This window comes from Carassius gibelio, chromosome A18, assembly GCF_023724105.1.
Source record: "Carassius gibelio isolate Cgi1373 ecotype wild population from Czech Republic chromosome A18, carGib1.2-hapl.c, whole genome shotgun sequence".
Classification (NCBI taxonomy): Eukaryota; Metazoa; Chordata; class Actinopteri; order Cypriniformes; family Cyprinidae; genus Carassius; species Carassius gibelio.
In genome coordinates, this window is record NC_068388.1 from 23,655,240 (window position 1) to 23,671,876 (window position 16,637).

At 38.5% G+C, this 16,637-nt stretch overlaps 1 protein-coding gene across 3 annotated transcripts in view; it reads right to left on the reverse strand.

Annotated features, from left to right (window-relative positions):
- Window positions 1-16,637, reverse strand: part of LOC127934252 (A-kinase anchor protein SPHKAP-like) — a 47,770-nt gene that overhangs the window by 9,208 nt on the left and 21,925 nt on the right. For 2 of the 3 annotated variants that reach the window (XM_052531515.1, XM_052531514.1), the window contains exons 4-8: window positions 9,961-10,020; window positions 9,501-9,638; window positions 9,148-9,406; window positions 4,501-7,768; window positions 3,511-3,687 (exon numbers count right to left, since the gene is read on the reverse strand). In XM_052531515.1, the coding sequence (XP_052387475.1) occupies window positions 3,511-3,687; window positions 4,501-7,768; window positions 9,148-9,406; window positions 9,501-9,638; window positions 9,961-10,020 (3,902 nt within the window). The remainder of the gene's footprint in view (window positions 1-3,510; window positions 3,688-4,500; window positions 7,769-9,147; window positions 9,407-9,500; window positions 9,639-9,960; window positions 10,021-16,637) is intronic. The other variant, XM_052531516.1, reaches the window with a different exon arrangement.

Consider the following 16,637-nt stretch of genomic DNA (forward strand, 5'->3'; position numbering starts at 1 on the left):
TTTTTTTTTTTACCCTCAAATTCCAGGTTTTCAAATAGTTGTATCTCAGCCAAATATTGCCCAATCCTAATAAACCATACATTAATAATGTATTAATAATGCTAATTTATATCAATGTTGAAAACAGTTTAAAATCCCACCGGTCACAATCGTGACCGTAAAAAAGGTTTTCATTTATAAAGCTCTAAAAACCTTTGTATTCCTGCAAATATGGAAAAAAAGGTCTCAATGAAATATGTGAAGTCACATGATTAATGCAAACTGTCACATGACCAGAGCAGTTAAAATCCGGTTTGTACCATAATAAGCTCCAAAGCGAAAGGCTAGTAAAATATGTTAACATAAGTATATGACAAAGATTTTTTGTCATCTTTAAGGTGTCTAGTATTAATATATTCATTGACAATAATTCAGTTTTGTTGATTGATGTCACAGAATGAGTAAACATGTGGATGGTCACAATATTGACTGGTGGTATAACAGTGGATGTAGGTATACAATATAAATCCAGTTACAGTTGTTGGTGAAGGTTGCACTAAAATGTTGCAATGAAAAAATATTGCACTAAATTAAGAGTTCACATGTTACAAATAAGTTACAGTGCTGATGTTGTAATACTGGTAGCACTAATAAACAACTAATGGTTGTATTTTTTAATAGTATTCTTAACAGTGTTGTATATGTTTTTTCATGCATAATAATAACCCTAGAATGTGATCAAACTGTTTAAATTAGCTGGGCTAAGATATATAACTATTTTTTTTGTGACAGCAGAGATGTGTTAAGTCAGTATGCCCACTATCCCACCGGCCACAGCTGTGACTGACCATGAAACACAATTTTCCACGGACTTTAAAAAAAAAAATTATATATTATAAAAATTATATATACACCTACACACACACACACACAAATTAATATTCTTTAATGAAAGTTCAAAAGAACATATCAGTTTAATGCATCCTTGCTATATAAGAGTATTGCTTACCTCAAACTTTTGAATGGATTCAACATTGATAATAATCAGAAATGTTTCTTGAGCATTAAATCAGCATTTAAGAGTGATGTCTGAAGGATCATGTGACACTGAAGACTGGAGTAATGATGCTGAAAACTCAGCAGTGCATCACAGGAAATAATACATTTTTTAAATATATTCAAATAGAAAACTTTTTTTATTATTATAATAATGTTCCACAATATTAAGTTTTTTATTGATCAAATAAATGCAGCATTGGCTTCTTTCAGCAACATTAAAAAGCATTAAAAAGTGTTCCAAATTTTGACTGGTGCTCTTTCTCTTTCTATGTTTCCTCTTGTTGGACCTTTAAGGCTGTGAACAATGCAGAAGCTACAAGTTTTCTCAGCGATGATCACCAAGCCGTGGACAGCAGCGGATCTTGGAGTGGAGCGAGTAGACATGAACATTAGCATGAGATTCATTAGCATGGACATCACCAGCAAGTCAATGCCAGCTGATGACTATGAACGTGAGACACCTGTGCCAATACCAGCAACAGCCGGGAGAACAAGCAGAGAATAAGCTTTCCCCCTGACAGGGCAGAAAGACAATGAAGTGGGGGTTAAAGCCAGATGGAGGCGAATGGCCGGATACCCAGACTCGGGTAAGTGAGGATGGCGTTGAGTTGGCGCAGGTTGGGAAGCGTTGGTGAGTGTGGCAGGCTGGGCATGATTCAATCAGCAAGAGGGACTCGCACACCCATTACATCCTTTTCATTCTAGAGTCAACAGGATGTGACATATGACACCTGCCTGTCAGTGTGGGGCACATCCTGTCAGGACTTTAAGCACTGGCTGCTGTGTCTTTAGATGAAAGCTCTGCTCCAGACTCCAGTCATGCTGTCAGAGCCGTTTACTCACACAGCTGTGCTGGACTAGACTCACAAATGGAATCACTCTCACTTCTGAGAGTTACACTAGCTCAGGCACTGGCTTAGGGTGTGTTTATATATGTGTGTGTGTGTGTGTGTGTGTATGGAAGGAAATAGTCCGATGTGAAAACAAAAGGGTCATTCCTGTTATGCAGAACATTTTCATGTCTCTATCTTATATACTTTAACACATAGCATAACATTTAATATATAAATAAAAACATAAATTTGAATAATATTTTTTTATTTTTAAACTTTTCATTATTTTTTTTGTCATTTTATTGTGTTTTTGTCATTTTTATGTGTTTACATAGTTTTTATTCAAATGTATTTCACTTTAATTGGAGTAAGTACATTAAGTTAAACTAAATGTAAACGAGAACTGCTGCCTTTGCAACTATCTGAAATAAAAATACTTTTTTTTTTTTGTATATTTTATTTTATTTCAGTTAATGCTTATTTAATGTCAAGTAACAAAAATATTTTTTAGTTAACCACACTAACCCTGGTTTAAATTGATTGCTTTTCTTACTTGAGTAGATATTGCCATTTTCCCCATATACTGTAAATAACTATTTATTGACATATATCAGATGTTTCATAATTTTTTTATTTATTTTTTTTACTTCTCCAATCAAAAGGTTTCAAATAAATCATTTACAGGCATGGTTTATTCCCAATATTGTTTTTTCTATGTCCTCAACTTTGCTTCCACTTTTGTAATAATTTCTTAATGACATTATCTTCTACAAAGCGACATTATATTTTGTGGAAAAACAACACATAACACTTGATTATAATTTATTAGCAAAGGATTTGATTCCGGTTAATTAAACAATCCATATATTTGTTTCAATTACTACATAACACAATCAGGGCTTCAAAAGATGGTTAAGAAAACAATCCAAATGTACAAAGCTTCATGTAAGCTAACTATAAATCAACTATATTTGCACCCTTTTGTTCTGTTAGATATCTTTAATTCATTTTCTTGCCACTGTGTATATAATTACATTAAAATGAATCAACTTCTTCGGTGTAAGTAGAGCACTACTGATAATCTGGTATAAACTATAAATCACAACACCAGGATATTCATTTTCTAAAACTAACTGAACTCAAAAAGTGTCGCATAACAGTAATGACAGCAACATCTAGTAAGAATTTTTTGTTATATTTATTACAATACTGTATGTGCATGTCTCGACAAGCCATCAAATCTCATTCTGTATCACTATGTCTGTGCATTTGAGTGATCAACAGGAATTAAGGGCAACAGCTACAGACTTTAAAGATAACATCATTATGTGAGTGTCTGGCTGATGACTAATCACACAAGCCACATCACATTAATATCAATTAAGATATGTCAAAACTGTTATATTAGTTATACAGTGAGGGCAAAGTTAGTGCTTTAACACTTAGCTCTCATCAGAGATCTAATTAAATCAATTGCTAATGTAAAGATGAGAGAAGCAGGCTCGCATATGGGTGCTACACTGCGCTCTGGACATGCCCAGCACTGTCAAGACTTGCATCTAGCACATGTAGCTTAATGGAAAGCCAAATGGAGAAGCACACTGTCCAGCAAGGCATGATGGTCTACCGGAAGACTGACCCCTCGCTTAGCTGGATAAAGCTACTGGTGGTCTCCTCCTGGGGGTCATCTTCAGGGACAATTTGGGCCCAGCTGCCTGAGCCACTTTCCTCACTGCTAGCGCTGAGAGAGCGTCGCTCCACCTCCACACCTGCAGAGGGCGCTGTGGCCACTGAGGAGGCCCTGTCTTTGTCACTGCTTAGGGGGTAAAGACGACACATGGCAAACCTGCAGTGTCACAATGAGCCAGTAATTCTACTTGATGACTGATCCTGAGGCAGCAGCTGATGATCTTTTCTATGTAAAAATGCTCTTTATTTTTAATTTGCTAACTTTGCCCCAAAGTGTCTATCGCTGCCCAGAGCCTGGGTCAAGAAAAGTAAAAATCAAGGGAACATAGGTAAAACCTATTTTTCCAATTTATTAATAAATTTTTTAGCAGTGTAGAAAATTGTCGGTAAAAATTGGTGATCCAGTGGAGAACCACTTTGCAGAGATCTGCTATTTGGATATATAAACACCGTGTATGACCACACATGAAGCAAAATGTTTTATCTGTGTTAATCTGCTGAAAACGTCTAAAAAAGAAGTCATGAATTGAGAATTCTTCATGATCTAGAAGAGGTCACTGTACTTTAGGAAAACACTAAGTTTCGAAACATGCTTTTTAGTCCACAAAACAGCTTTTATTGAAACTAAGCTGCCAGAACTACTCATTTTGTAATTCCTTTTCTTCATTATGTAATAAAGGTTAATACATCAGCACAAGATTGCCTTGACAGGCACAAACCAAAGCCTACTTCATCATTCTCACTTTGGTCCACCCACTGGCATGGAAAATTTAGGGTAGAATACAATAATAAAAAAATACAATTCATGACATCTTTAACATTTGTGCATTCTTTCTCTCGCCCCCCCCCCCAACTTTACTCTTACACACATTTTGCTGATAAGAATTAAGACTTAACCTCTGAAAGAATAAAGGTTGTGGGTGCTTTTATGTAGACTTACCTGTTTTTGTTTGCTGTTTCATTCTCTTTGCCACTGTGTGGCTGGATCTGATGGGGTGCTTCTGTGTGGTGGAGCTCAATCCTCCCCCTGTCTTCTGAGGCCTCTTCTCTTTGATCTGGTTCAATGTGGATCAAGGGTACCTCCCTCTGTCCACGCCATGCTTGCCTCACACAGGACGAACTGTGAGAGCTACCACTATTTTCTTGATGCTCTATACTTGGCCGGTTTCCACTATTTTCACGACGAGAATGTTTAAAGCCATGTCTCCTTTCTCCAACTGGAACCTGTGGCTTACAAGCAGTCACAATGGCATCCTGCTGGCCTCCAAGCAGGAATTTGCCACTCTCTACGATGTCTGCCGCTAGACGGTTAGCAAAGAGCTGAACATGTGGTTGGAGGTCTGCTGAATCGAGCTCAATACTGTCCTCGGAGGGCTCCGCAATGATCTTATTCTTGCGCATTAGAGACTCGATAGAGCTGGCCCAGGTTTCATGAATTAGCATGTCTGTGATTTGGTCCGTTTGGCCACGCTTATACAAGCATGAATCTGACTTGCAGAGTCCTGTTGATGACACAGAGTTGGTTGGATAGATGTTGAGCGAGTCCCTGTGTACATTTCTTGCAAAACCATCAAATGAATTGGCCTTGATGGGTGAATTTACACTTAGTCTGGAATCTGAGGATCTCCTGTCAGGAACAGACGACTGACGGATACAAAATGGGGTTCTGGGAGACGGGGGTAATAGGTTATTACTCCACTCTTTGGTCTTGGTCAGACTGTAGTCCATGTTCTCTTTGTCCATGTCTCTCAGCATGAAGCGATAAAACTCCTCAGTGATACTCTCAGTACTGGACTGCTTAGAGAGACAAGATGATGTGCGCACATTGAGGTGTCCATTTTTTTTACTGGCAGCTTGCTGAACAGCTGCTGCAAGGATGTTGCTGGCATTTTTCCCAGCATAGTAGTCCAGTAGAAGGTCAAACTCTCGACCTTCTGTCTCCATCTGGTTAAACATAAACTGAGAGAACTCATCCGTAATGCTCTCACAACTGGACTGCTTGGAGATGGAGCTACCTCTGCTTAAATTATTCCCAAGCCGGTTTCCCGGTCCCAAAGTGTTTGAAGTTCGAGAGGGATCTGCATCCTCCTCTGGAATGCTCTCATAGCTCGATGGTTTCCCCCTGCTGCTCCACCTTTCACACTGTAGGCGGCTGCGAGATGACTGTTCAGATTTGGAAGTGTCAACCACACTCAGTTCTGGACAGTTCATTATCCTGGCTGTTACCTCTGATGCAAAGAGTGCAAATGGATCAGAGGTGGTAGGTTCGTCTAGATTGACTGTTTCGTCCACGACGCGGTTGACCAGGCGCTCCATGAGTTCAGGCTGTTCTTCGGTTTTACGTTTGATTTCACTGAGACGTGGAGGTCTGTGTTTCTTGGTGACTGCGGTGCCATTTTGTGCCTCTTTCCGGCGGAGGGCTACGGCTGTGCGGCAGGGCAAAAGCAGTCCCTCATGACCTTCCAATCCACCCTTTAAAGCGCAGAACCACGGCTGCTTTCCACTCGAGTTCTCCAGGCATATCGCTGCCAGCTCTGTAGCCATGGAGACCACTGTGGTCGCCAAGTCTTCAGCAAAGCATGTGACAGGAGTTTTGGACTCACATGAATCCATTTGAAGTGCCACAAGTGCTCCTGAAGAGGGTGATAAAGACTGCTTCCTGGTCTCAGTCTCTCCTCCTGCCCTCCCTCGTGTAATGTGAAGTGGAGAGCTTTCAGCTGAAGGGAGCACAGAGTCTGTGTTCTTGTCAGTCTTGCCCAGCTGCCATTGCAGGTCAAATTGCTCTTTGACCAGAGGTGCAGTCACTCTGTTCAGAGTAAGTCTGTAAGGTTCTTTCTGTTTTAGCTCATTTTCTCTCTCATCCTGTACATACTTATGCTCTCTCTCTCTTTTCCCTATGAGTGCAGACAACGTCTCCACACTGCTTTGCCTTTCCCCATGATTATAAGCCTGGCTATATTTTGAAATGTCATTTATTTTCATTGATGTTACACATAAGACATCAAAGAGCAATTTATCCACACAATCCAAGAGGAAACCTTCAATGTTTGGGGCATCTTTTCCTGGACCCTCAAGCTCTTTTCTCTTCTCAGCCTTCTCAAGGGCATACTGAAAGATATGATCTGATATTTCCTGGGTAAAATGATCAAGATCCTGTTGCTCCTGATAGAGCCTTCTTGAATTTGTGATGCCATCCACTATTTTGTTATGTGTGGTCTCAAGGAAGTTTGCAACACTTGAGTAACTTTGTCTGTGGGTGAGTACTGCCGAAGCTTCCCTGAGGAGAACTTCAGCGACATTGGCTCTGAAGGACTCAACACTGGTACCCTCTGCAATACTACAGTGGAGAGGAACTGCAGTTGAAGCTTGGGCAACTGACAGAAGTCCCATAGAGGCAGAGTACATGTCTGTCGAGTCGTCATTATCCCCAGAGTCTTCTGCAAGATCTACTGCGGCTACGGCACCAACAACCTGAGACATTCCACATACTGCGGAGGAAAACAAATACTCTCCTTGTTCGGTCTCACTCTCTTCTTCTTCATTCTCACACTCATCATCTTCTCCTGACTCCAGTGTGAGTTGTTCTGTGACCTGAGGGGTGGTAATGGTACCAATGACACTCGCAGCACATGCCAAAGCTATTTCTACTGGCTTAGTGGCATGCCCAATTGCTGAGTTGTGCTTGGGGTGACTTCCATGCTTCATTTTGGCATCGTTTACTCTATCATGCTCTGATGTTCCATGTGACTGAGTTTCTGGCCACTCTGTTACCTCCTCACTGTTGTCAGGACTCTGTACAATCACGATTTTAGGAAGTTCAAAAGAGCAGGCTCGAGCCCTCAGTGGCTCTTCACTGGAGTGGCTTACTTCACTTGAGTGCTGCGAGGTGGTGGACACACTCACAGCTGCCTCTGTGACAAAAGAAGGTTCATCTTGTGACAAATGAATAAAAGCATCCTGCAGGACTGACTCAGCCAGATTGGTGGCATAGTGACCGGCTGACTCACTAGTGTGATGATTTACTTTTTTTGGGGTAGCAGGTGGGCCTCTTGAGGAGGCAGAATATGTTCTCGAAAGCCTTTGGGAGTTGGAAGAGTTGCAGAGGGTCTCAGAGTCCTCACTATCCTCTCTCTCTATTTCACTCCTCCTTCGAGCGTGGGCTGCTCTTAACACCTTAACCGACTCGGGCATGATAGAAATCTCAGGATCTGCAGAAAGAAAGACATGTGGCAGGGTTGATGAGGAATATGGTGGGGGATACAAAGAGAGAGAGGAAATAGATTAAAATGGTCTCTGAAAATGGTTTTATAATCCAACACAAAAAGTCAAATTTAATGCACATGTAAATGAAGCCCATTCACAAGCCAAGTCAGAAATTAGTCTTACAAAAAGAAAGACAAGATATGAGGAAGAGTGAGTGAAAATAAAGGACAAAACTGAGAAAGGGCGTAAAAAGTATCAAGATCTATCCGCTCCTGTCGCTTGCTATGTTCAATGTATATAGTGAGGGTCCAGTCAGAGCTATTCATAGCACAATGTTGTATTTGTATCAGTTTTTCCTTTTCCATAATCAAGACAATACAAATGCAGATCCCTTTCTTGGCAGATCTGATTATGAATATTATATTGTCTTTGAGGAGAGCATAACCCTCACTCAGTGTTACTTCTAATTTCATATGAGAGATTAATTATAGATTAGCCCAGCAGAGCCCAGTGTGTCTTGTCTCTTTAATATTAGACTTGGGGTGAGTATGGACGCATGTAGACATTCATGGGTTAGGCTTACTGTTAGAGGCCAAAGCAGTAGCACAGAATAATGCAAGACAAACAAGCTTTCCGATATGCACAATGGAAATGCACAAGACATTTTGGGGACAGTGCTTCTTTGTTGGAGAATCATCCATGGCATATTCCCAAAAACAACCTTCATAAAATGTTTTGGTATTCTTCCCATTTGTTTCTCTTTTCGTTTCACACACATACTCATTAACATAGACTGAAGTGAATTAATTGTTTCACTGCTGTATGTTCTTGTGCATCCATGCTGTTGCTTGGTTACTTTGTATCTAAACAAGTATAGCAGATTGCAGTTCTGATTAAGATTATAACCAGTGCAACCTAGACAGAAGTCCGGATCCAAATTATTTCCAAAGGCAAAACTAAAGACTTTATTAATATGCTATTTATGGAATGAAATTTATGTGACATGCCCAAATTGTTTTGAAAACCATAATCTCATTGGTAGCGACTAGGGCTAAATCCTGTTACTAAACTAAGCAATAGCCTCGGGGTGGAAACACTCCCATACAGTCCTCCAAATAGGGCCACTCTTATCGAAGCAGGCTCACAGATACCAAGAAAACGTAAATGGCTGAATGCTCTTTCAGCCATAATTCAAGCAATTTTCCATCTCTATTCACAAGGTGGACTGGAGGAAAAATGCAGTGAAAGTTGAGTTTTCTCATTACATACGCACAACAAGGATATAGAAAATACCATTCAGAAGATAAGATATGGAATTTTAATGAGATTGCTGACTGGATTTCTGGATAGAACTGGATTTCTGGGTTGACTGGGAGATGGATACCATTTCTGAATGGATCCTCCTCGCTGTCTTCCCCAAGCTGTTCAGAGGCAGTGAGGAAGTCTTCTTCTATGGATGACACAGAGCGGTTGGTGTCATCTTCAGCAGCCCGCTGACCAGCCAATCGGCCATGCCTCTGCCTCTCTTGCCCTGACTGTAGTCCAATCAGGAATTTGTTGATCTCAAAAATGACACTGTTGGTTTGGGCTGGGCGGCGGCCACAGGAACAATGCACCAGACAGACATCCACTGTTCTCTGGCTCTGAGATACACACATAAACACAAACACAGGTCAACCAGGCAGACTGTAAGCTGTAAAATTATGTCAGTTGTTCTGGTCTGTATTCATATCTTACCTGTGGGTGGCTGGGGTCATGCTGGCAGGAGTCCGGTGACTCTAGGCTGCTGAGAAGCAGAATTTCATTTTCTTTGGGTTGCTGAACTCCGAGAGACTCAATTAACTGTGGCAGCTCTGGGCACACTGAGGCTAGTTTCTGTGGGGAAATGTACGCTTATATTCAAGTCACATAAATGTGGGTCTTTGCTTGCATTATCTTGGTAATTTGTGTTGTTTCTAATTTCCCTTTTAATTAGATGAAACATTGTTTATGTCGTACGCTAATGAAATGATGTTAGACATGTTTGTTATTAACTTTAAATGAATTAGAAATGGGAGGATGGAGGGGGTAGATATTTATTTGGATATTGATGAAATGTCAACTGGTAATGTTTATTGCTTACAATATTGCAGATGTTTCCATTCAAAACAACCTATGTTTTTTATAGCAGTATATGCATGCAAGGAGAATCTCCCACCTTAACATAGCTTTCGTCATGCTGATCAGGAGTATGTCTGTCCAGGTTTACGAAGCAAATCTGGGAAGAGAGAAGCTGAGCTTAGAGAAAAAAAACAGAAAAGTAAAGTACAAACACACAACAGCAGCACTGGAAATCTTCTCATCTCCCGCGGCTTTCGAATGTCATGCTCCATTCCGCATTTTCATCTCTTTCATTTACAACATGCCAAATCTTCTGCAGCGTTGCCTGAAAGTTACATATTTGCTATGAATGCAGTGAATAATGTCTCAGGTCCACAGATTTTCAACCAGTTTTGTTTTGCTACAAAGTCAGTAGTATATGAAAATGAAAAATGTGTATTGTTTTCTCAATGTTACCAGCACATTTGTCTGCTAAAGTTCACCGGATGACACAAAAATGTGTAATTTTATGTCAAATGGTGCACTTTTGACAGCTCCAGGCTTTTGATAAACTTACACATCAAACATCTGCATTTTTGTATACCAGATAATTGTATACCAGATCAAGATAAAAAAAAAAAATCAAGATAAAAAAAAATCTACTGCATAGACAGTCAAGTTTGATTTAAAGCCCATCTTGCCAGCGGTGAATTACCCAGTAAAATGTTAGTCTTATCCTCTCACAAAGCTACCGTTGGGCTTCAGAAGACTTAAAGTGTACATGTCACACAGACCATTTCATGGCAATTTTAAGTTGATCACTATGAACTGCCATCAAAATGACTGTCACTTCCACTAACAAAAAAGCATACAGGTTTAGAATGGCAAAAGGTTGAGTAACTAAGACATTGCATATAAAAAGATTTGTCTCCTTTTTCGCTCATGTTTACACAGCTTGAACAGCACTTAATATCATTTATTTATCACTCTTTACTGTTAAACAAGGCTTTCAGGCTCTCTTTTTTTCTTCTGTGTTCATCTCACATCACTCTATTCACTTGACATAATTTTGATTTTGAGAGTTTTAAATGGTTCTTCAACGTGGGGACACACTGACTCTTCCACATACACACACTCACACATACCATGATGACTCATAGATGTCTTAAAAGCATATCATGTTGCTAGACACATTTATTTCAAATGTGTCCTTGTGGATGTGTGTGTGTGTGTGCGCTCTTCTTTAACTCTTAATTTAAAACACTTAAGATCACATTAGTGACAAATGTCTTTGGAATCTGTACGTTTCTCTGAGCAAGGATGGATTTCACCCTCAGGTACAACAGATGTAGCAATTCATCTCTCTTATTCCAGCTGCTGGCTCTTAATGCAACAGTAAATGACCTAAAGCATCCATAAGGGTTTATATACTAAGTGTATAAAGTATGTTAATAGTTCTGGCCTGATGACTGCATCTGCTATTGAAAGATAGACAATAACAGCAAGAGAGAGAGAGAGAGAGAGAGAGAGAGAGAGAGAGAGAGAGTAACCTGCCACAATAACTGTCATATTCACATAAGAACGGATCTTGCGCTGGAGGTTTGGAGCGTCTCAGCTGTCAGGTGGCACTATTAATGTATTGTGGTGCTGATAGGTGGCTCAGTTACTGCTTTTTTCTGACACACAGGTCTAAATAAACAAATAAATAAAAAAACACAATGTGCATTCTTAAAATAAATCTAATTAGATGTTGTTGTTGTTTTTTTTAAGGTGATATGCATTGTGCTTGCAAAAGATGCTACCACAATATTAAGGTGCCGGTTTGCGATTATTCTGTATGGTTGCTAAGATGACTTTGTTAGGCGACTGTTAGGGTGTTCTGAGTAGTTGCTAGGTACCATTTTTAGAGAGGTAATTAGCTTGTTTATGATACAGCAAGTGACACAATGGTTGCTGTTTGTCATTAACATGCAATGTAAAATAAAGCTTGTTTTTAAAAATAAAATTGAGGAAATATCATGTTTGGAAAAAATATTTATGACTGGTTATGTTATAAATTTAAACAAATAAGGTCATTTTGTACTGTACCCAATTTAGTTAAACATGATGTACTAAAAAAGTAAAACTGAATAACTATTATTATTTTTTTATCAAAAACTATATTAACAATGGCAAAAACACGCAAATGAATTACTTAAACTTTAACAATAATTAAAACCAAAATGGAAAATATAAACATAAAAACAAACTCAGAATATTAAAACACGGTTGAGATGCATGCTTCAGGTGAATATAGTGATGTTATGGTGATGACTTTAGTATATTAAATGAAATGAAATTATAAAAGGAATGGAGGAGGTGAGACCAAGCAGGAGTTAAGGGAACACATAAACATTTTCCAAATCCCCTAGAGTTAAACAGTTGAGTTTCACCATTTTCGAATCCATTCAGCCAATCTCGGGGTCTGGCGGTAACACTTTTAGCTTAGCTTAGCATATATCATTGAATCTGATTAGACCGTTAACATCTCGCACAAAAATGACCAAATACTTTCTATTTTTTTTTTCCTATTTAACACTTGACTCTTCTGCAGTTACATCGTGAACTAAGACCAACAGAAAATTAAAAGTTTTGATTTTCTAGGCTGATATGTCTAGGAACTATACTCTCATTCTGGCGTAATAATCAAGGAGCTTTGCTGCCATACCATGGGTGCAGGAGTAGCAGTGGTATTACACAGTGCCTGAAAATAGTCCCCAGCAACTTTGCTATTGCTGCAACTACACAAACTATAGCTGGGGACTATTTTCAGGCAAAGCTCCTTGATTATTACGCCAGAATGAGAGTATAGTTTCTACCAACCTAGAAAATTGCAACTTTTTCATTTTCCGTTGAACTTACATTGTAACTACAATAGAGAAAAAAATGGTAAAACTCAACTGTTTAACTCTAAGGGAGCTGGAAAATTAGCCTAATTTCAAAAAGTGTCCCTTTAACAGCTGAGCCTGAGTTAGACTCTCACTATTTGAATCTCAGTAATACAATATAGAACACAATCCTCCCCCTTGCTCATTCTTGTACTCTTGCACATTACGTCTGATCGCCCATCTGTCCGTCTGGATTTCTGTACCACACTATAACATTAATTTACTTCAGTGTATTTAAGCACTACATACTGGATGCTCTCTCTCTCACGCACACACCAGATATTTGTTTGTGTATCATGGTGAGAACTTTCCTTTGACGACTTCTGTTCCTACTGTGCTAATGATATTTTCACCCAGGCTCATTGGAAAAATTAGCCTCTACCAACATTTCAGCAAAACTCCAACAACATACCTATGCATTCAATTGACTGCAGTTTCCAGATTAAATGAACACTAGAGACAGTTAAAATTCAAAATTTTTTATTCCTTTTAACCCAAATTATGATTGATTTTCATGTGGTTCCTTGCTAAGTAAACTTGCTCAGTAGCTCACCTGGTAACTGATGTGGAGCACTTGGGTAAAAGTCACGATAAACAGTGATTTTTAAAGTAAAGTAAAGTGACATTCAGCCAAGTATGGTGACCCATACTCAGAATTCGTGCTCTGCATTTAACCCATCCGAAGTACACACAGAGCAGTGAACACACACACACACTGTGAACACACACCAGGAGCTGTGGGAAGCCATTTATGCTTCGGCGCCCGGGGAGCAGTTGGGGGTTCAATGCCTTTCTCAAGGGCACCTACGTCGTGGTATTGCCGGCCCGAGATTCGAACCCACAACCTTAGGAGTCAAACTCTCTAACCACTAGGCCACGACTTCCCCGTAATGATAAAAGTGAACAAATACTTGAAGAAGAAAGCTAAAATGGCATGGTTGCTTTAGCCATTGTGTTTTTATCTTAAATTTGCTTTATCACAGTTAGGTGGTACTTTATTTTTATGTTATTTTTATTTTATTTTTTTATACATTTTTATTTATAGTTTTATTTTTTTTTTAAACACAAAAACAAGAAAAACAAAACAGAAAAGCAACGGAATAAAACAGCAATATATATATATATATATATATATATATATATATATATATATATATATATATATATATAAATATAAAAAAAAAACAATCCCCTCCCCACAAAGCAATATATTAAAAAATCATAAAGATAAAGATAAACAATAATAAACATAGATTTACATCTAGTCTGGGGTCATATCAAGTTGGGTCAGGATGTTCAGAAAAGGAGTCCAAATAAGTTCAAAGTCATCTAGTTTTCCTCTAATAGAATGTCGAATTTTTTCCGGTGTGCAGTACGACAGGAGTTCGTTAGCCCAATGTTTTTGGCTGGGGGGGTGACATTCTTCCAATCCTTCAGGATACACTTCTTGGCAGCTGTTGCTGCTAGTAACACAAAATGCTTCATATTTGAGTTCACCTTCAGTAAGGTTACATCCCCCAGTAACCAAATCCTAGGGTCGGCATCCAGAACCTGTCCACAAACCCGAGAGGTTACTGCGATGATGTGAGTCCAGTATGGCTTCAAACGAGTACAACTCCATAGCATGTGAGATGGTGCATCTTTGACATTGATCAGATGTCATTTCCTAATTTATTTAACCTATATGGCGTAAAATATGTTCTATGGTAAATATTGAATTGAATTTGTCTGTGTTTAGAGGACACCAATTTTGTTTGTGCCAATTCCAATAATCTGTTCCAATTCTCCTCTGCGTAAGTGCACTCAAGATCAGACTCCCACCTTATTTTATTTTTATGTTATTTTAACATTATTCACTGGACATTTAATTCCCGAACTGTCACAATACTTACAACAACCAGTGTCATCATAATACTTTGCCACATTCACATTCACTGAATTAAACAGAACACATTTTAGTGCCACTCACTGGACATTTTACTAACACTGAAAATGTGCATAAAAGCAACAACCAATGAGCCGTTCAGTATCTTTATGTTTTCAGTAAGATGCAAAAAAAAAAAAAACTGTAAAATAAAACAAAAAACAACAACAACAACTATGCCTTGTTTTCCTCTATAGTTATTTGAGTTTTTTTCATACCCTACTGGGAAATGTAATCTGCCTTAATTTAGGATATACTGATCCAAATTCCAAAATATATTTATGTTTTGATGTGATAAGAACTTAAATATATGTAGAACTATACAGGAATCTAATAACCTACTCCACATAAGATAGTTTCGGGCTGTCAGTGTAAAATCCCAGTATAAATAAAGTTATTACCAGGCCCAGATGAAATCTGCTGACTTTTTTTATTGTGCATTTTATAGGCTGACTCTGGCAGAAAATCTGTGTGATTCTATGGAATGGATTTATATGTTGTAATACGTGATAAACATAGTTGATTACTTCACTCCTTTACAGCGGCAAGTATAATCAAACTGTCAAGAATACTTTATAAACAAACACATTAGGAATGGGAGAAGCATAAAACTTTGAGAAAGGTGCAAGATTCAAACCTGTGAAAATCAGCAGGGATTTCTGTGGGTGCAATCATGCCCTGTTAAAGCCACAAAGACTACAAATCGAGTAGTTTGAAATGCTTCTCACATCCTGGTGATTTGCTGTAATACTACATCCCAATCATAGTGCACCAGACTGCGACTAAACGGTCGCATTTTGAAAGATCTGTTACAAACCTGAACAGGAACACCAAATGACTCGGTACTTAAGCAAACATTAACAACTCCGACAGTCCAGACAGGATTTATGGGGCAGACAGGAGAAAACATAGATTAGAAAGGGTTTCAAAACACCATTTTTACCCCGAATTTACTATGCATTTGTAGTTAAACTGTTTTGACAGAGTACAAATTCAGTGAACCTGAAGACCTTGATTTGACCTTGTTTAGGTTTGCTTTATTGGGACTGAAGCTAAACTCGACTTTATATTACCATGGCTGTTGTATTTATTTGAGTACAAATATCAGTATTTGTTAAACTATATTTATATCTAACTATAGAAATAATGATCAGTGCATGGTTTAAACTTTAAAGCTGCAGTCGGTAACATTTGACGCTCTAGCAGTTAATAAACAGAACTACTTGCGTCTTGCGGAAGAACATCGTAGCCGGAAGTACTTCTCTCTGTTTATGTTTATGAAGAATCACAAAGGTACTGGGTTACTCCGCCGCGGTATCCCTGAAGCAATCTAAAATAGTCCGAATATAAACACTTATTATAGGTGCACCCTAGTGATTCAGGACAAGCTAAAAACACGGTTTGGAAAATGGATTCATGGTGTACTCGCTTATTATATACATTTTGTATACTTTGAACACAAAAAAAAGTTACGGACCGCAGCTCTGATTGGTTGTTTCTTAGCGGGAACTGCAAGCAAGCAGTTCTGTTTATTAACTGCTAGAGCGTCAAAAGTTAACGACTGCAGCTTTAAAGGATGCTTATAATTTTTTTTTTTTTTTACAAATACCATGGTTAAAACAATGCAAAACTGTGGTATATTTTCAATGAGGGTAAGAACAAAGTAGAACGATGAACTTAAAAGCCTCACGGTTATTTGTCCTGTGTAATATATGTGCTGTTCTAATGAACTGATGAAATCACTGGCTCTGTTTGCCTTCAGAAACTTCAAGCTGTGACTGAACTTCAATAATTAAGATACCGATGAAGCTAAAACATTATCTGTTAAAAAGTCCCAAACTCAGTCAGCCCGCTGACAGAATAATTTATTTTTCAATCCTATATAAATTATTTGCTAATTAAAATCTCAAAACCACTGCATATTAATGGGTCTACTGGATGAAA